Here is a 21,187-nt window from a genome sequence, read left to right as displayed (position 1 = left end):
ACTCGGATAAAATCTTAACGAATCGAACACTGTTCGATAAGCTTATCGGACAAAATTTCTTGTCCAAACTCGAGTTCGGTAATATTCGAACCTAACACGAACTGTTCGCGAACATATCGAACCGAACCGAACACGAACGGGCACGAACTGTTCGTGAACATCATTTGTATTTTTTTTAGGCCAACAAAGTTGCTTTTGGGGAATCAACTACAACACTCGGGGTGTAAAAAAATTAGTCAGAGATATCCAACAATTTAGATCTTTGGACTGTTACATGACAAGAAGCTTTAATTGTGTGACTGTCATCAAGCTCTGTTGCTTAATGATGCCGGTATAGAATCATGCGCAAGATAAACATTTTTCATGAAATGGTTTAAATAACTGTCGGTCAAACAGACGTATCCTATAAAACAGACATCAAGAATTAAAAAAAATAAAACATCACCTTCAGACTGGGACTGAAACACCAATCACAAATATTAGTGCTATTGTTGCTGAGCAGACAAACCATCAGGTATCACGATTCGAACAACCACAAACAGGAGAAGCCAAATTCCTAAAAACAAAATTGTGCGCGACTATAGATGCCATAACTTCAAAAAGGAGGATTATCTAATGCTTCGCACGTGAATAGTGATTATCATTAGGATTCCTCTTTCCGCTGAACACTGCCAACGCTTTTCTTACAGGAGGCTGCAGCGGAGCTTTCTTATCAGTATGGTGGAGAAAGATGTGATTTGAAGCAAAAATGTCGTCTTCCTGCAAAATGGTTTTAAAAGAAGCCACAAGCTTAGTCTTTGCAAATCCCTATACATGAAATGAACAAGGAAACAAAAATTCTAAAGGAAACCCACATCTTTATTCTTCTTTTTCGTCTTCGGGTAAAGAAATTTGTGTGGGAGTTGATCTTCTCGTAAAACAGGGTTCTTTGTAATTGCATCCCTCCCACCTTGGGGCATAGGCAGGGAAAACTGAACATGTACACAAATTACAGCATCAGTAAAAAAAATATCAATACCCACCAGCCTTACTACTAGATGATAACAAAACAGGGTCAAATTTCTGTCTGACACCTTCTAAAGGTTAAATAACCGACATTTACTTCTAATTCATAATTAGAGTGTACAGACAAAAGAAAGATGCCACAAAAACATGATTAATTACGGTGTGTAGTCAGACTAGTGCCAACATAGGCATATGGAGCTAGTGCACACTCAAGAAGAAACAGGTATCGAAGTCTCACGAATCGTGCTCCTTATATTTAACAATTCTGTTCGTTAATCAAAATAAATAAATTATCAAAATATTCGGATTATGCTTTCTTTTAATTGTATGACTAGAGTCCTTGAGCCTCTATTGACCACGACTGTTATTTAAAACACGACTCTACTTCAAATACCTATAGAAATCTTCTCGCTAGTAACAGGTGAAAAAATTAAACAAGTATATAGTAGACAAACACCTTAACCAATTATTTTTAGTTTGGAGATGAATGATGATAACTATTACCTAAAGTTTTCCCATTACTGAATTTCGTGATAACTTACTTTTGTACCACGCAAGGAAACACGTGGTTGTCGAGCTGCAACAATAATGCCATTTTCACCAACTGTAACAGCTACCTTGCGCAATGTCCCACCATTTCCGCACTTGGGACAAAAGATTCTACCAATTTCTGTAGTCACCTTGTAGCATGCATGGCATTTTAAAATCCATCTGACGACATGAATATGATACTATGTTAGTGTAAATACATGTAAATTGCACAAAAAGAAAAAGAAAGAAAGGAACAGATGTTACAAGTTTCAATTGTGTTTGCATAATCAATAACAGGTTGCAATTCCACATATGTTGCAATAATATCCATGACAAGAAACAATAGCAAAAGAAATGCAAGTAATTAAATAAAATAATAGTCATTAACTCATTACAGAGGCCAAAGATTAGTATACCTGTGTAGCTCACGTATCTGCATTCCTCCTGGAGCTACCAAGCGTAAACCCATCTGTAGAATAACATTTTGCATCGCATAGTCACCGGTTATACAAGCTACACTAGACTCAGATAGAGATCTTAACATCCAACTCTGTTCGCTACTATTGTCATCAACAAATGATAAGGTAGCACTTTCACCGGCTTGGCTAGAGAAATTAAAATTCTCTGACCCTTCAACAGATTCATCTTCAACTCCTTCCTCAGAAATATTTTCATCTTCAACTCCTTCCTCGGCAATATTTTCATCTTCAACTCCGTCCTCGGCAATATTTTCAACTTCAACTCCTTCCTCAGGTCCTTGGGGGTTCTTGTGTAACTCCGACAAATCTTCTTCCAGCCTCATCTGTGTTAGAATTGTAGAAAGATCTCCATCTGTAACAGTACTGCTCTCTGTTCCATTTTCAACCTGCACTTCACCTAGAGACTTGTCAGCCACCAAGTTCTGGCAGCTAGTACTGTCATGTTTATCACTATCCATGGTATTAGCTGCATCTTTTTGGATCTCTTTTTCTATTGATGCTTCGTATGTTTCACGTCTAGCCTTTCTTCTGAGAAATCTTCTGTGAGTACTTCTACTTACAGCGGGAAGCCAGTCATCAGCATTACTATCAACTGCTCCCTGAGAAGCATCTACTCCATCGGCCACCATCTTTCCTTCAATATTAACCTCTTTTTTCTTGGGAAAATATTTCCTAGGTTTAGTAAAACCACCATCAAAGCCCTCTTGGTTTTCCGAATGAGGTTCAACTGCATTTCCAACTGAACCATCGTCCATACTATGATTATCCTCTGAAGGTATAACATTCATATTCAAATCTTTCAGCGGGAGTATTCTCGATTCGGGGCCATTTCCATCCCCAGCTGCATGTTCTAGTGCTTCCCACTCTTCCAGATTAGGAACATTGGAGCCCCAGCCAGGCAAGTCCTTTTCTGGTAGCCTCTTCACGTTAACTGTGTGCATAGGAGGAGGGCTGTCCCTAATATGTTTTGTTCCATGGATCTGAGCTTCCAACGTGTAAGTTAAAGCAATGAGTTTCAGATCAACATCTGACAGCGTCTGCAGATCACCAGTTGCCCTTGCAAAATTGATAACTGTAGAACCACATAAACAAACTTCAGACAACGATAAAGATAGATAAATTAAACCATTTGTGTCCATATGCGTAGATAAATTTAACCATTTGTATCCATATGCGTATATGCATGTACTCTTATACAAGCCTCCCAAGACGCAATTTTCTTAAGAGAAATACAGACCCAACGTGTTATCCAAAAGTAAAATATGCTCCAAAACCATCCTCAAGCTTAAATGAAAAATCAAATTTTACTATCCCGTGCATCCAAAACCTAAAGAGACTAACGTTATTCACAACAGAAGACAATATTAAACGCTCTCGTATGCAAATTATAATCATTCCCCCCCCCCACAACTTAATCATGTGTCCTATATTATAAACAACAGCACCTCTACATCTTTAAAACTATCACAACAAAATAACAACAAATCCTACAATAAACTCTCAATCTGTACCTTCAAATTCTTCACGTTAAACTCATCCTACTCAATGACAAATTCATCATATGCATTCTACATAAAATACATCTATCAACATTTATCTACAATCCCAAAATAAAACACACGCATACTCATGAAAACCTAGTTCATATATCTCCTAACTAACATCTATCGCATAAACAAATACACAAAACAAAATCAACTCCATTTCAAATTATTCACGCAAAACACACACATGTAATTTAATAAGTTACTTAGGGGGCTTATCATAGTAACTAGTGTATTTTTAATGGCAGAGTTGTAATTTTTTAAATTAATCCCCGTGCATTCACATTAAAAACCACTTTGTAGGTGAGTACGTACTTAGGAGCATCAAAGAGCACATTCATTTCCAATCATTCAGACTTTCACACATAATTTAAAACTCGAAAACGCGTAAAATCATCAAACCTAAATCCAATTGATCCAATACAAATTACAAACACACACACACACACCACAATTCACAATAATTCACAATATTAGACCTTTTTTGAGAGAATCTCCGGAAGGCTCCATAGTATTAACATCAAACGGCAACATATTAAGGCTATGGCGAGCTCTCGGATCTCGAACCTCATCGATAACTTCCGCAACAGAAACGAACTTATCCGCCATGTGATTCAGCTTCTCTCCGCCTTGTATGATCGCATTAGCGTCCACTACAGCCACGGCGAGACCTATCGTCGACTTACAGCTTCCGGCGACAATTCCGGCGCCGCCGGAAGTGATGACGTGTCCATTTAACGGTTGATTTGACGGCGGCTTGGGCGGTTGTTTGACGATGTTGCTCCAGTTTGGTGTCGCCATAAGTGTGGATTGTGAAGAGAGAGAGAGTGTGTGTGTGTTAAACCCTAAAGATATTTATGTATTGTGTGGGGATGGTAACGGCGTCGTTTAGGGAACTGTGGTTGAATTAGGTTTGGGCCTGGAGAAATGGGAGGTATAATAATAAACCCGAACCGGTTTCGGTTTCAGTTCCGTCTTGTTTTGGGTTCGGATAAAATTTCGGGTAAGAAAGTTTTAAAAATCTTAGTATTTTTTTTTTATCGTAGGTAGGGTGCGCACTGGGTAATCCTACGGCCTCACGCAATAGCCTGCAAACCACGTGAATCAAGGTAAATCGCATTTAACCGACAGGTTCTGACTCAGGAGACATAATCAAACAGGACAATTTTCCACTCTTTAACCAACTGAGTCAACCCTTGTGGGTTAAAAATCTTAGTATTTGGTTCACTAAAAAGAGAAAATTGGAATTAATAGGATCATACGTAAAAATTAATTGAACTAATTTTTTGAAATATTTGTATTTTAGTTATACAGTTATCATTTATTAGAATATTCTTATAAATTATGTTCTATGCATAGCATAATAAGAGGCTTATTAATACAACAAATCCTCTATGACAAGATTAATGCGGACAAGATATTTTTCTTATAAATTATGTTCTCATTTTTCTGACTTTAAATCTGACGGTTGTTATTTGTCGTACCAAACAACTGTACCGAATAACTACCAAACAACTGTATCTAGGCCTTAATTAATGACTACGCTGGACGCGAGTTGCCTCAAATTGTATTTGGCCAATTCATTGTACATGTAAACCTCGATAAATTAATATTTTTGGGATCGGAGAAAAAAATAATTAATCGATAAATTATTAATTTATCAATATATTATTAATTTAGTAACATTTTTAATTTTTTAACATGTTTATAAAAATAAATGTCAAAAAGATTCTTAATGAACATGATGCAATGGATAATGGGTGTCAAAAAATTATTAATTATTCAGGAGAAAATGAAGCAATGACATAATTATTGGATGGTGAAAAAATAATTAGTTGTTATGAGAATTGAGAAAGAAGATGAAGCGGAGTATGATATTATTGAGCTGGAACCTCTATTATAAAAATCGGACGATTTTTCAAAAATCGCCGATAAATTGGTCAAAAATATTTGTTTGATTTGACCGATTTCCGATAAATCGCCGATAAATTATCTGATTTTTAAAAAATCATCCGATAAATGGCAAATCGGTACCTCAACCGAATAATTCCGATTTCCGAAATCTGTAACACTGGCTGGAACCGGTCTTGAAAGGATGTTTTAGATCAACAAGGACAATCCATAATTTTCTCTTATAATATGTACATACTACACTATGACTCCATATTGCACTAACAAAAAATACAAGATTGCAACATGTACATAATATAAACTATAACTCCCCGATGCATTAAAAACAATACAATATAAATTTATATATTATATAAGACTTATATATTTGATAATTGTTTTTATAAATTTAGTAAATTATTAGTTTATATCAAATAGCCTGAGCCGAAATTATAAAATATTTTTTATTAATTGAGATTATAAATTAATCGAGTACTAATTTATCGAGGTTTAACTGTACTTTTCAAAAACACCAATCAAGCACACAGTCCGACAAAAAACAAGTGTACGTTAAAAACATGGAATTTGTAGGCACATATAACTCTATTTGATGTACATTTAAATTTTAAATATATTTGTAATTCCAAATATATTTGTAGGAACACGCTTTTTGGATCTTGTGATATCGACAATGTGAAAATTCAGGCTATATATTAGGGGTGAAAAATCCCGAAAAACTAGAAAGAATTAAGAGGCTTTTTTTATCCACAGTGAAAAATTTTATTTATAAAATTTTGAAATACATTTCACGAAATAGTGGGATTGTGAGAGTTTATTTATCCACAAAAACTTATCATTTAACCGAAAGATATGCTTAACCAATCCATGAGTCGTAATCTCAATTTCGATTAGCATATAAAGAGATTCTCCTGGAATAATTTTTTTAAATGTGGATATAACGGGTCTCAAGCTAATATAAATCTTTTGTCATTAATACATAAAATTCTATTATTAATTCGGGTTTAAACATATTAAACTAACATAAATATGAATATAATTAGTTGAATTTGGTCGATTAACAAACTAATAACAACTCGTATACTATTAATTTCAACTAAAATTTACCTTTTAATTAAATATAATAATCTTAAATGACAATTTGTATACTATTAAATATAAATTAGGATTTCGCATTTCCATTATACATATTAAAAATACGCATTTTAAATGCGGTGAAAATTAAAGACGGCTTTTAAGCATTTTGACTTTTTGAATAAAAGGATGGGCATTTTGATATACCCCTTAAAAACGATAAATTTTTATATCACGAGATAGGCTTTGCTACTGTTAATGATATATTTAGTACAACCTCCAACAAGAAATTCATATTTAAATTAATTAATCGTGAATCGATCATGTAATTTGGTCAAGGTTTTTGGTCCAAATCTTGACTAAAATTTGGACCGAGATAATTTTTATTTCCAATAATTCAGTCTAAAATTTGGTCCAAATTCATATATTAATATATTAATATTTTAATTAATAATATATTATTATTTTCATGAGTTGATACTAATTCATTTTATTTGACTCGGAAGATGAAGGTCAAAGATCACACAATTATCATTATTATAATCAATATTATAATTATTTGGACGATTAAGAAATAATTTCTTTGATTAAATCGATGTTTAAGTTCATAATATACTTTGTATAAGTTGTATTTGTAATTAATTTTTATAAGTGTACTCTTTATTTTATGTTTTATTTATTATTAATTTAAATTAAAACAATTCATGATGTTTAATATATTTTTGTTAGAAAACTATTATATAAATAAGTGAAATTAAAAAATATAATTAAAACTACTTAATACTTATATATAATAATATTCGATCAACAAATTAACAAATATATAAAACATAAAAAATTTAATATTTTAATATTAAAAGGACATAAAAAAAATTAATATTTTAATAATAAAAGGAATTAGGCGGTAAATAATGTCGGCCTAACCTAAACTCGTACACGATAATAAACTATTGTCGGGTAAATTTAGATCGAAATCGGTCCAAATTTAGGCCAAAGAAAGGCACCCGACAGAAACCTCGAAAATTGTACCGTCAAATATTCACGTTATATACATACACGAGGACAAAAGCATCCACAAAAAATGTGAAAACAAAAAACTTGTACATTAATAATTAAAATCAAACAATCAATCATTTTTAGGAGAAAGTGAATAGGTTGCTCCATCTACAAAAATATTTATAATAAAAAATTTAATCAAAATACGTTATATCTATTTATTTAGTAAGACTAGAATAATGACTCTTAATCTCACAATTTAAGAATAAATGATCCAAAATATCACAAGTCGAAGGAGATGCCTTACTATCACTAATAAACACAAGTTTTAATTACCTTTATCAATCAGGTCAAACATGATTGGGCTTTGAAGTTGGGCCTGCAAAATTTTAAGAAAACGCATTCTTTTCCTACGTTCTAGGTTCAAAAACGCATAGTTTTAATGTGTTAACCCCATAAACGCATCCTTTAAATACATTTTCAACATAATAACTCCAAAACATACTGCTGCCTAATTTAATTAATATTAATATACTGCTGCCTAGATTTAATATAAACTGCTGCGGTACCCATATTAATCTTCCAGGTAATAATGTCCAGCAGATTTCTGCTCCATGTCACAAGCAGAGTTCGACTTGTTAAATACTGGCTGAGAAGTGGTCGAGTCTTTCCTACATGAGATGTCCAAGTGCTACAAAAGAAATTCAACCAAGTGAAATAGCACGCATGATAAACCAAACAAGTGTAGTTAGCTATACTGTAAGTAATGATAAGTGTCCTGACAATAACAAAAATATGAACCACTTACGGATAAGAAAAGATTCATTCCAGCCAACAATCCACGAGGAGAATTTGCAGTACAATGAATTGATGGACTCCCCTCAAAAACTATGACCCTATCAGCAAGATATGTTGCCACCATGAAGTCATGATCCACCACTACCGCAGTTTTTTTGGTACGGCGTATAAACCCTTTTATGACTTTAGATGCAATAACATTTTGTTCAGCAGACAGATACGCACTTGCTTCATCAATCAAATATAAATCTGCAGGCTGCAAGGGTTAACAAACTAATGTAAGCAAAAACTCTCAAGGCATACATGTACACAATGATTCATCCCTATATTTAAAACATCGCATCTACTTCAGGGATGCGAAACATTATTCATTGTCCTAAAAACATTTTCAAAACTGCAATTGTTTCTATGAATATGCAGCAAAAGTAGACGCATCTGCTTAGTTTATCACAATTAACAGCAGAAACATAAGCATACATAAATCACATACATATTTCTTTGCATGCAAAAGTTCATTACAGGATGTGGTTCACTGGTTCATATAATGAACTTGTTTGGTTAGCACCAATGAAAAACATTGAAATTCCCTAGGAAGTGACATCTTATAAACTTGTCTGGTTAAAGCCAATGAGGTACATTAAAATTCCCTGGAAGTTTAAATACTCATACAACATGGGAAGTTACCAAGTTAGTTGTGCAATCCCAGTGGTAACTCAATGACTAAACTACTACCAAACAGAATTTGCTATTTCCTCTACTGTAAAGTGTAATCCAAATAAGCACTAGGTTCCAAGTAAACTTCAATTTAGAAATTATTGTTATTTCATGCTATTACTTAAATGGATTTTCTTATCATTCTCACTTACTATTAATGTAAGAGCTGTTAATTTTATCAAACACCATTTAGCAAACACATTAAAATAGTTAAAAATTATATATTGTGTTCATTCGAAAAAATAAAATAATATAATATAATTAGATTAAAAAATAACAGATGATACATGACCTTGGCTGCACGCTGAAAAAAAAGGTAAAGAAGTTAACCTTTTACTGCCTCATGCTTCTGACATTAGTGGTATTTACTCGATTATTAGTGTAGATATATATAACAAGATACAAGTTAATAGAAATCTGAAAATTAGAAAGAGGGTCAGATCGAGAAAAAGGAAACGTTTCTTTCTTTCTCTAGATTCAGCGGTATTTTTTCTCCGAACTCACTCCAACTAGGAAGCAAGGGTGCGGGGAAACTGGAATTCGGAAAAAATAAAAATATGGGGATTCCGGTGCAGGGGGATACGGCAAAAAATAAAATATTTAATATATATTATATATAACATTATAGAGAAATCTATGATCCAAAAGTTGCATTTTAATTATACAAAGTAGTCAAATAAACAAGTTCAACATCCTAAATAACAATATATAATTTAACATCCTTAATAATTAAAAGACAAATAACTAAAGAAATACACAGTCAATTATGTATTTATTATATAATAATTAATAAACAAATTAACAAAAACTGATTTGAAAAAAATTAATATAAAAAAGGAAGTAAGAGATACAGTCGGTGGTTTTATAGCTCACAGACCCACAGAAATAGTCAACGCAAGACAAGGGGCTATAGTTTATAATATATATATACAGCCTATACATACAAAGACCAAAGTCATAAAAGTAAAAACTAGTTTGAGATTCACATAATCACATCTACAAAACAAGGAATTAAAGATGGAACAAGATATTAATTAGGAACAAGAGTTGTGACGGTGAACAGCGACGATGAGGTAACAGCTGGTCGCCTCTCCTCTCTCACACAGTTCTAATTAGGGCTCCTTATTGAAACATGTAAATGAGACCGAGTCGTTTTTTGTTTAATTGGAAATCAAAAAAAATTACAAAATATACACTTCCCGCACCCCCCGTCCCGCACCCCTGCGAAACCCATCTGCTAATACGGGGACACCCCACGTGGTGCACCCCGCACGCACCCACCCGCACCCCCGAAGCATTTAGTGCGCAGTTCGCCGGGGGGGTGGCGCACCCCTGCTTCCTAGCACTCCAACAAGGCAGCAACATACAATTTTGTTCAAGTCAATTTTGGGGCAAGGCTTGTAAGCCTGTTGACAATCCTTAGTGATTGAGATTAAAAATGGGCTAAAAATTCAGAATCTAGGGTAAATGAGAAGCAATTTAATTACTACCCTAAAATTATTCCAAGCAGAAGGAATCAGGACAACGTGTATATTAATCTGTTTGTATATGATATGAAGTGTGCCAGTACAAGGAGTCCAAAACAGCATATGAATACAAAGTAGAACTAAATCAATTGCGGTAAGTATACTCAACTAATGACCAACTATTATATCCTCATATATCCTCAACTACTACCGACCAAGTAAATTAGTCAACTGATAAAAAATAGAACACTGACCCCTATCACTAATACTGAACTACTTTCTAATAAGTACGAAAATTCCCTTCAATTATCATTCCCCATTACCCAGTATCTAGTTGTTCAACTTGCCCCAGATTCCAAGTTGAGCGCTTCAGTCAAAATAGCCATAGTCAGGCATCATTATAGACGTGGTTTCTGAGTGAAATATATATACACATAATTTTTTTTGGGGGGGGGGTGTCTATACACGTGTATCTGTGTTCCATTCATGCATTTCATGAGCAAGGCAACAAGTTACAAGGCAGAGTGGCAAACACACACCTCATTTGAGCTAGGAGCTTCACTATACTATTTTCAGTGTCGTCTGCATGTACAGGTACATGTAACATTTAGCACCCAATCTAAAGCATAATAACAATAAAACAGTTGTGTACTTCCTTTCAATTGTTTTTTAGAATAATATACTCTTATGCTTCCCTAACAAGTCAAAGCCAGCTGTGAGGTCAGGAAAGTCTTAATCTTTTCGGTTTCAAGGGTAACAAATCTGTACTCCATAGAAAAAGGAACAGATTAAACTGTGTTTCTTACCTAAGCAGCTATTTAAATATATATAGGAAACTTATGAGCTATATCACCTGAAAGCCTGATAAGTACTAGAGTAAGAAACTGCTGCATAATTCAAATCAAGTGCAATTAATACGACTAAATTCCACCGATAGGAAATCGTTACCTTCCCTAGGCACAGGCATAGTGCCAGTCTTTGCACCTGTCCTCGAACGAGGTCAATAACTCTTCTATTCATCAAATCAATGATTTCGAGAGGTTCCAACACGTACAACATAAACTCGGGATCTTGACAGGCATCAAAAATTTTCTGATTTAGCAAATCGCGGACCGTAAAAGGAAACTGTGGTTTAATTTCCTGGGCCTTGTAAGATACACAAAATTTGGGCATCTGGATGGCGGAGTCTCCGACTGTGTCAGGCATCGAGAAACTAGCCTGTAACGATTTTCACATAGTAAACAACTCCAACCATGTACAACACAGAAATTAACTAAGCTATTTGTGTTAGACAATGTATAACATGACAAAAGATACCACATACCAGCATTCTGATAAAAGTTGATTTTCCAGTCCCATTCTCACCCAGTAGTACAATGATTTGATTAGCGGTAAATTCGCCCTCGTTCACCTTAAGCTTGAAATTACCCCGCGTTATACTCTTGCTAGGATATTTATATCGTGCTAATGGTATCAGTTCCTCAGCATGTACCTTCGAAGCCTTTTTGACCTGGGGAAACAGAGAACAATCATATCAAGCTCGGCTGTAACTGCATATTTTAGTAGTGTCTCATAGAAGAATACCTCAGAAGCAGGTGACTCCTCAGAATTTCGGATCTGCACAAAACCATTTAAAAACACGTTGATACCTTCTCTGACAGATAATGGAAGACTTACAACTCCGTAGGCACCACGTAGTCCATATAGGCAGCAGATATAGTCCGACACATAACCCAGAACACTCAAGTCATTATCGGCAACCATCACGTAGCTGAAATTCATATTTTAACAAGAGAGTAAAATAACTAATAGATCAAACAGAAAACAATGAGGGTGTTTGGCCATGCGTTCCACAGAGATGTAAGCAGTTTTCCAAAATAAAACTACCTGATCTAGTGCTTTCAAAAAGATTTAGTGCATTTTTAATGTAAAACGCACTGCCAAACACATGCAATGTACATCAAAATGGCATAATAAATATAAAGACCTGTCTGGCCTGCTAAGAGATCGAATAACTTGAGCAGCCTTATGCCTCTGTTTAACATCAAGAAAATTAGAGGGCTGTTCAAAGATGTACACTCCAGCTTTCTGTACGGCGATTAAACCAATAGAAAACCTCTGAAACTCCCCAGAAGACAAGTGTACCAGATTACGTTCTAAAATCTGATTTAACCCAAGCTCAGAACAAATTTCTGCTTTCATGCCTGTCTCATCTTTTCTGTCCAGCAATTCCCCAACAATTCCTTGAAGACCTCTTCGAGCAAAAAATTCAGTATCTTGCGTAACACATACCTTGTAAGTAAAATAAAATATGAGTACACAACCACTTACAATAAAACAAGCTAAAAATACATATTACATTAAAAGAAGAAATGCAAATGTTGCCACGACCAGAAGGAGAACATGGAAGTAGGAAACAGTACACTGTACAGAACTACTAGAACTAGCCCCCACTTTGTTTAGCCACTTCTGACAAGCTCAGCTGCTCAGTACATGGTTCCCAAAAATAAAAATAAAAAATTACAATATTTATTCAAAAGGTTGGCCAATAAGAGAAGAGCCTACTACTGCAGAGAGCTTATACAAGATTCCTTATTTATGAAAGTTGGCACTGATCCTCGGTAAGGTTGATGGTGTTTTGTGACATACAAATAGCTCACACTCTTTGCTACTTTTTTCACCATTCAGGAGCAGAAAATAAACACCCTATACTGAGAAGATTGAAAATGTCAAGACAAACTAAATGCTTTTGAAAACACTATATACAGGTGCAACATTGCTGTAAGAACTTTTAACATATTTAGTAGCTGAATACAAGTGAGAAAATGTCAATCAGGTCATAAACACTGCTACAAGAATAATAACAAGTAACAACTATAGAACTATAGAGTTCTAAAAAGGTAATTGTGATGAAACAAAACTTAGCATAAGAAAGGAAAAAAAAAAACCTTCACTTGGTCCTGCACTATGCGTGTGAAGTAGTTATACATGTTGTCGTTAGTGTCCTTGAAGTACTCGAAAATTTCTTCCCAAGTAGGAGGATTCTGAAAAGAACAATGAAAAGCTAACAATTAGAAAGACAATATTTATGACCGGAAGTTGGTCACAGTTATACAGAAAGGGAAAGAGGAATTACTTCAGGACATCCAAGGTTGGGTGTTACTTTCCTGGAAAAAATATCAAAGACCACCGACTTGCCAATGACAGATGGGCCAACCAAACCAAGAACTTGATTAAGCTTTGGAACTGGTAGCCTGTAATTAAGAGTGCAAACCCAATTAGTATCTATAAATCCTAACTAGAAAGAACACAGTTGACAAAACACACCCACCCATATAATTTGTAGTTTCCAGGATTATAACGGTGAACTACGGTGTTTTCGTCCAAATGTTTGGGACGCATGGGATCTGCTTGACAAGAGCAACACTGCAGACATAAAAAGAAAAAAATAGTAAAAATGAATAGAGTAAAGCCATATGAACGTATAAAAGTTGCATATACATTGATTTAGGCAAAACACATAATTTAACATATGAACTTGTCCCTCGTCATTCAACTAAGTATTGTCAAAATTAAAAAAAAAACACATAAACTACGGCCCGTTTGTAAACCCTAATTAACTCAAACAAATCCACAATTTCAAAACAATATTTCAAAACGCAACGGGGACAAGTTCAAATGTCAAATTAAGTGTTTTTCCAAATATATATTGAACTAAAAAACAAGTACCCACCCCGTGACACAATTTTCCCCATCGACGACAAAACTCGTTCTCTGCAACCAAAATATCAGCGGGCAAATTCATACATAACTGCAAACCCTAATTAGGGTTATTATACAAAGATACAAACGGAAATTGATAAAAATTACCGTCTCTTTCAACACGAGGAGGTGGTTTAAACCTTATGCTACTTCTGACCCGAACTTGCACACCTGAATATAATAACGGGGTAAAATAAATAAACCTAGATACATCCGCAATTCAATTGAATTCAAATTACATACATATATACATACAACTAACCTTTCGATGTCATTTTCTGCGATAGGGTTTCTACTTCTCCCAAATGTAAAATAGACAATATCTAATCTAACAACTCCCCCGTCTTGTATTTTTCATGTCACGGGGTCGGATCAGCTCGGTTCTGTCGGGTCGGGTGGATTTGTCTATAAGTTTAATTGTGAAGGTCTCTTGTCTTGCACTTAATAATTTATTTATATTCTTCATCAAATTCTCTTTTATTATAAACTAAAACTCCATTAAATTTCAATATTAGCCAATAAATCAGACGGAACAGAGGGGACAATTTTTCTTTATACACTTAAAATCTGGTAAAAAATAAGATGCATTTATTGACCTTTTAATAAATACCAAAGAAACATGTCTTGATCTAGTAAGATAATTCTTTAAAATTTTCAGTCAATTCAAAAATCTAAAATCATTGCCCATAGACATCGTATTATTTGATTAACCACCAAATAGTCAACTTCAAGAAACCTTCCAGATCTACATTAGACATGATTCTTGTGATTTCATCGAGGTCCTTAAGAATAAAGCCAACTTAATAGTGTTTAGATCATAGATATACTTTTCCACAATCTATTGTGCTACATTCAACATTTACTTAGAAATATTTCAGCAAAATCATACTTAACTATAAAACGGTTCAAAGTGTAAGTGATGTTGTTTCAGAATAAAATGAATAATCATGTTGGTGCTATACTTAAAAGAAAGAATATTGAAATTAATCAAGTCAAGGGATATGAGAAGCTCCTCCCCTCTCTTTCCATGATACAAAGCTCTCAGCGAAATTAAATTTTCATGTCGAACTTGGCCCGACTGTTTGATCACCGGCAAACATAGGTCCTCACAACTACCATCTCTCAACAGCCTCAGGACAAGGGTTCCATCATCAGCAAGCTTCACCTTATAAACAGTCCCATAGCTCGTCCTCTCCATGACTTTTCTAGGTGTGTTTCAAACAACTTCTGAAGTCTGAATTTCACCACCCTGAAACAAAAGTAGCTCTTTTGAATTCAGAATTTCACCAACCCAAAACAAAATTAGCTCTTCTGAAATCAGAATTTCACCACCCTGAAATAAAATTATATTTCCTTCGCACTGCCATTGCCATCATTGTCTCCCTCCTCCATTTCATACTCTTCATCACCATCATTTCTCCTCTGCTTCCTTTGTACATGTATCTAGTTAACAGCGAAGCCAAAACAATAGCTCCTTCCAAAAAAATAACTTCTTCATAAACTTGCCCTTCTATTCAACCTCTTCGTCTATTAGCATGATAATTCACACCAACCATCCCAATCTTCATCACCGCCATCTTACTATTGAAAGTGACCGCTTGATAATGTTACTCGTACTACCATTAGTAGCCCGAAGAAAGAAATGCATACATAAAGGAAGTGATCCAAGATACCTGAAAGTTTAAAATCATAAATTCTGACATTAAATAGTGAATTAAATTTTAATTCTGAAATTAAATAGTAAATTAAATTTTACGATGGCAGCTTTAACCAAAATTAAAAAGCTTAGAATAAAACACATAGAAAGTAATTACAAAATAAAGACTGGAGATTATTACAATTTAAAAAAAATAACAAAAGCCTAAAAACATAGCGGTTGCAATGATAATTAAGTATTCCAGGTAATAGAATTTCTTGGTTTTTAAAAGAAAGGAGACCTTGTAAGCTTAGTACTTCCAATGTTACATAAAATTGACACTCCCTTTGAAAATGCTCTAGTATCCATTGCTTAGTTACTTATTAGCCACGAAAGAAGTGTTTTTTCTGAAATTCAAATCTCTATAAGACCAGAGAAGAAGTATTAAGACGTCTAGGAGGGCACAAGCCTGGAGCCATCATCGGAAATTGTTAAGTTACCGGTTCTCATAAAACCTTAAACCGTTAGGATTTTGCCTTACCGGGGTCCTATGCTATCTTTAACAAAAATACTTATTATGTATATGGCAGACACGTGAATGCATGTGGTTCTTTAGTTTAATGTCATTAATAAATTTCAATCTGTTTTTTTACTTTCCTTTATCGACATGGATATTTGGGGAAAACATACTCCTTGTGACTGTTTAAAAATCGGTCACAAGCTTGTCATAGTTGAGAAAATATTAAAACTTCATATTTCTGAAAGCCAACTGCCCTGACGTCCAAAATAATGATGATGCAATCAAACACCTGGAACGCTTCTTGAAGCAAATAAGTCCAAGTGTTGTTCTCCCTTTTGTTTTTTAAGTTTTTCTAAACTTTAACAGTGATGCACTTCAGAACTACATATATGCAGCTACATTTTTAACTAACAAAGATAAATGCAAAGAACCTTACCTTACTAAGATCTAAGTTGGATTGCTTAGAATAACAGTCTATTTAATTTGATGAAATACGGATGTCAGCAGCACTCCAATAACTCAATAGAATGAAAAACAAACACCAAATGACACGTGAGCATATACAGGAAAAGAGGAAGGCAACAGGGATCTTCCGAGTAAAAAGATCAGTATGCCATCTTTCTCACCAACCGAGAAATAATATTCAACCGTATTGACATCACCTTAAAATTTATAGAAGTCAAGAGGATGGTTAGTTGCATCGATGCATCTGAGAAGGTGGGTGGCATATGTGCGAATAAAGAGGTTCATTGAAAGGAAAGTATAATCTGTTATCTATTATCAAAACTTGGAGTACAATTTGAGTAATGCAGTGACTACACAATGAGTAACAGAACTTAAACAGATTAACAGGAAAGAGAAATGCAAACATTAATTTGTAGGATAATTAGGCCAAGCCAAGACAGAATAAGGAACCAACGCTAGTGGCAAGCTGAAATTAAAATCCCTATCTAAAGAACTTAGTGGGAAGTTGACATTAAAAAATGCGTTACTTTAACCTGCTACTAGTGATGCTCTTTGTTCTTGGATGATTAGTTGCAATGAAGTTATATTAGCACATAGATTGTTCTTCCCCACAGTAAATGGTTTTTTAGTAATGCATACTTAATAGCTAGTAGTGAAGTCTAAACCTTGGCATTGATTTTTCAAGAACTTTGATAAAAATACTAAAATAAACATCTCCAGGAAAAATAAAACAAATTTTTCGGAATCAAAATGGTAAATCTCTAAGGTTGGTTTCAATAATTTGCATGGAAGTTATTCTTACGCATCAATTTGAATATAGTGGCCCTTTATCATAAGTAATATTTTAAACAAAAGGCTTACTTGTTTACTGTCTGCACTCCAGCTACCCTTTTTGACTGAGTTCGCAGTGATGAATTTGGTGCAATCTGGAGAAAACCTCACACAATTGACAAAATTCGTGTGATCCCTGAAAAATAATATAAGCCCAGAATTTGATGTGATTTGCTATACATATATGGTCAGTAAACAATTAAGACTCATTATAGATCATTTCCGGGTCCAAGAGTAACAAATGACGGTATTAAAAATGAATGTCCCGGGACTACAAGGGAAAAAAAAATCTTTGAACTCATCATTCGTCCCACCTTCTGTTCCATTTCTTAAGAAGATCGAGACAAACACTTGGCAAATAAAATTTACCCCTTGAATTAAGAGTACCTTGAAAGATTTCGTAGGTTGAAATCTCAAATCTCGCATGATTGGCAATGTGAAGGTCTCGATTTACGACGAAGAAAGGACTAAAATCTTCCAACACAAAAAATAAATATTCATGAACTATTCGAAAGGCAGAGAAAAGACAAAGACTGCTAAGGAACAATCATACAACGAAATATACCTGTGAGAGAGCTTGAATTTCAATGACGGCTCTACATAAAATTTTACTAAAAAGTCCTCCCCACATGTTACAATTCCAAATGCCCTTGTTGGCTTAAATGCACAACTTAGAACTCTCTTTGAGTGCCCATCAAAATCTCCAACAGTGGACTCGGAGTCACACCTGCTTGAGACAGTTTAGAATATCAGAAATGTTATAATATATATATATATATATTGTAAAACAGAAACATACCCGTTCATACAATATGTATAAAGGTTATAAAAATGAACTAAAAGTCACTTAAATGTAATCACATATCATAAATGAAATGTAAAGAGAAGCACCAAAGAAACCTGTTCTACAACCAGAATGTATTTAACATTCTGGAAGAAGAAGAAACCTGTTGCAAAATCTTGGAAATACATTGTATAACCAGAATGTATTTAACATTGAGCAGTTTACCTCAAAACCTTGGAATACATATCTTTTTCACATGATATGAGTTAGCAGCATTAGTTGGCTCACAAGTAGCCAAACTTTAGTATCTAGTTTGATCACAAATGTTTATTAAATAGTAGGACCATAAATTATCAAAAGGACAACGATAAAAAAAATCTCATACAAAAAAAGGAGAGAAAAGTTTTCTAAGTAGATCATCATTTTTATTTTGAAAAGAGTACAAACGAACACCCAAGACATGTAAATAATTTCACTGAAGTTTTAAAGTTAACTAATCATTCAATGCATAGTAACTCCACCTCAACATCCATTACCCCTAATCCTTAAAACCATAAAACCTAACAATTATTATCATCAATTCAGGTTCAAAAGCATAGGGTAGATGCGCCAAGTAAACCCTAAATCGAAAAGTGAAGCACTAAACATACTACTGGATAATCCAGAGCGAGAAAACAAAAATAGTTATACTTGTTACTTGTAGATGCGCCGAGTAAACCCTAAATTAAAAAGTGAAGCACTAAAAATGTTGCTATCCTCAGCCCTTTTAAGCATAGTTTGAAATATATATATAATAGGACCAAATACATTTTAAATTTGCATCTTCATCCAAATTTTAAAAAAAAAGACTAGATGCCATTTTTAGAAATCTTGAAGTGATGTATGCTATCAAAGACAAATGGGCAACTGGACAAGTAAAAAGTAAAGGATAGAGCATATCTAGCAAGAAAGAACCAACCAAAAAAGAATATGCATAAAAATATCCACTTACCCGGGCAATCAAGAGCTAAGGAGGCTTTATAACTGAGAGCCAAGACAAGACATTCCAAATGCTGGCACTATAACTATGAAGCTAAAATTCCGATATTGTAAGCCAAAATCAAAACTCCAACTCCTACAACAATGGTTATCTCATACATTTAATCTAAATTGCCCTAAATATGAGTATTACCATTCAGTTCAACAACACAAGCCAAAAAAATACTCCCAAACATAATAATAAGATGATCTAAATTAACCCATTTTAAATCAAATAAAGATTGAAGTCTCCAACCCAAAGATGTTAAAATGACAACTATATATAAATACAAGGACAACACAAAATCAATAAATATCTAAAAAAATGTGGCAGATCAATACATAGACACAATCGCAATCAGCCTTTGGGTACCTGAGCAAGGAACATTAGATAGATACGATCACAATCAGTTAGTGGGTGTGTGAGCAAGGAACATAAGCGAATTATTTTATATTTATAGGTTTTTTCAAAATTTTAATCCGTATACATCCTAAAACATTTCTATAACTCTGTTAGTGTGAATCGAAGATGAGCCGAAATAAACCTGATTGAACTGAAAAATTATCTCTTTCTTTCAGGCCATAGCTTTTGCAGCTGCTTTTGGTTGACGGAATTGGGTTTGGAAGGTAAAAATGAACCAAAAAGTTTTGTCCATCAATTTTTTTATGCAGTAATTATCTGATTGCCCGTTAATTATCTCTCAGTAATTGCCAGTGCAGTTACAAAAACACGATGCATAATGAATTTAGAGAAATGCATAAGATCCCGGAATCATGAAAAAATAGTTTTAACATACTTGAGAAATGCCACGTCATTCACCCAGGATCCTCCTTTATATAAATATATAGATATAGACTAGCATAATAATTATTTTCTAGAATTTTTTATGCATGTAATTATAATGATTTTAAAATATTTTTATTTGTAAATATAGTATAATGTCTAATGTATTTATCTATGTATCATTTTTATACAAGACATTACTAAATTACACAGCGTTTCCAATATAGCTCATTAAGAAAAATTTATATATTCGTGTTTATGTTGTATAATTGTATTTAATGAATGAATATAAACAGGTTAGTGAGTGTACGTTTGAAATGAAACAAATAAACTTAATATGTAGAATGTCGTTGGTATGTTTACAAAGAAAAAGTTAAAAACTAACATATATGTTGAATACAGAGTTGACCAAAAATTTTACGTTTTATTTAAATAAACTATATAACTGATCTACATTATTACTGAGTATCCTACTAGCTTACAATTAACTTACTCAATTTAAAAAGATAAAAAAAGAATAACTCAATTCAAAATTACTTGCAATCATAATATAAAATAATATAAAATTTACACTACTGTTAATATAAAAGTTGATTTTAATTAAAAATATTAGTTTTTGAAATTTAACGTATGTATGTTTGGAAAAATGTTTGTGTCTTTACACTAATCTTAAAAAAATAAGATTAAGTTATATGTGTCTATGCTAGCATGTGAATTATCGTATGTTATTTCTTAGTAAATTACGATGGTTTCAATTATTTATATGCTAAATATCTGATTTATGTACATGTATAATCATTATTAATACCTAGTGAGGCAATTGGTTACTTAAATAACATATATTTATAAATATTTAAAAATTAAAATTATGTA

General features: G+C 33.6%; 2 protein-coding genes across 2 annotated transcripts; both read right to left on the bottom strand.

The window, feature by feature from the left end:
• Window positions 1–342: 342 nt before the first annotated feature.
• On the bottom strand, window positions 343–4,408 carry LOC141687484 (RNA-binding NOB1-like protein). The gene is made up of 5 exons (XM_074492776.1): window positions 4,039–4,408; window positions 1,953–3,087; window positions 1,548–1,716; window positions 855–971; window positions 343–759 (listed from the first exon to the last, which is right to left on the bottom strand). Exons 1-5 carry the CDS (start codon window positions 4,358–4,360, stop codon window positions 613–615), a joined length of 1,890 nt encoding a protein of 629 aa, XP_074348877.1. The 5' UTR covers window positions 4,361–4,408; the 3' UTR covers window positions 343–612.
• Window positions 4,409–7,779: 3,371 nt separating this feature from the next.
• On the bottom strand, window positions 7,780–14,698 carry LOC141683959 (ABC transporter E family member 2-like). The gene is made up of 12 exons (XM_074488773.1): window positions 14,540–14,698; window positions 14,386–14,448; window positions 14,249–14,289; window positions 13,847–13,941; window positions 13,652–13,769; window positions 13,464–13,559; window positions 12,503–12,807; window positions 12,100–12,286; window positions 11,840–12,025; window positions 11,464–11,733; window positions 8,346–8,591; window positions 7,780–8,228 (listed from the first exon to the last, which is right to left on the bottom strand). Exons 1-12 carry the CDS (start codon window positions 14,550–14,552, stop codon window positions 8,112–8,114), a joined length of 1,737 nt encoding a protein of 578 aa, XP_074344874.1. The 5' UTR covers window positions 14,553–14,698; the 3' UTR covers window positions 7,780–8,111.
• Between the last annotated feature and the right edge of the window lie 6,489 nt (window positions 14,699–21,187).

Source organism: Apium graveolens, chromosome 9 (assembly GCF_009905375.1).
Source record: "Apium graveolens cultivar Ventura chromosome 9, ASM990537v1, whole genome shotgun sequence".
Taxonomy (NCBI): Eukaryota; Viridiplantae; Streptophyta; class Magnoliopsida; order Apiales; family Apiaceae; genus Apium; species Apium graveolens.
Note: the sequence above shows the minus strand (reverse complement) of the source record. Positions and strands in the feature narration are given on the sequence as shown.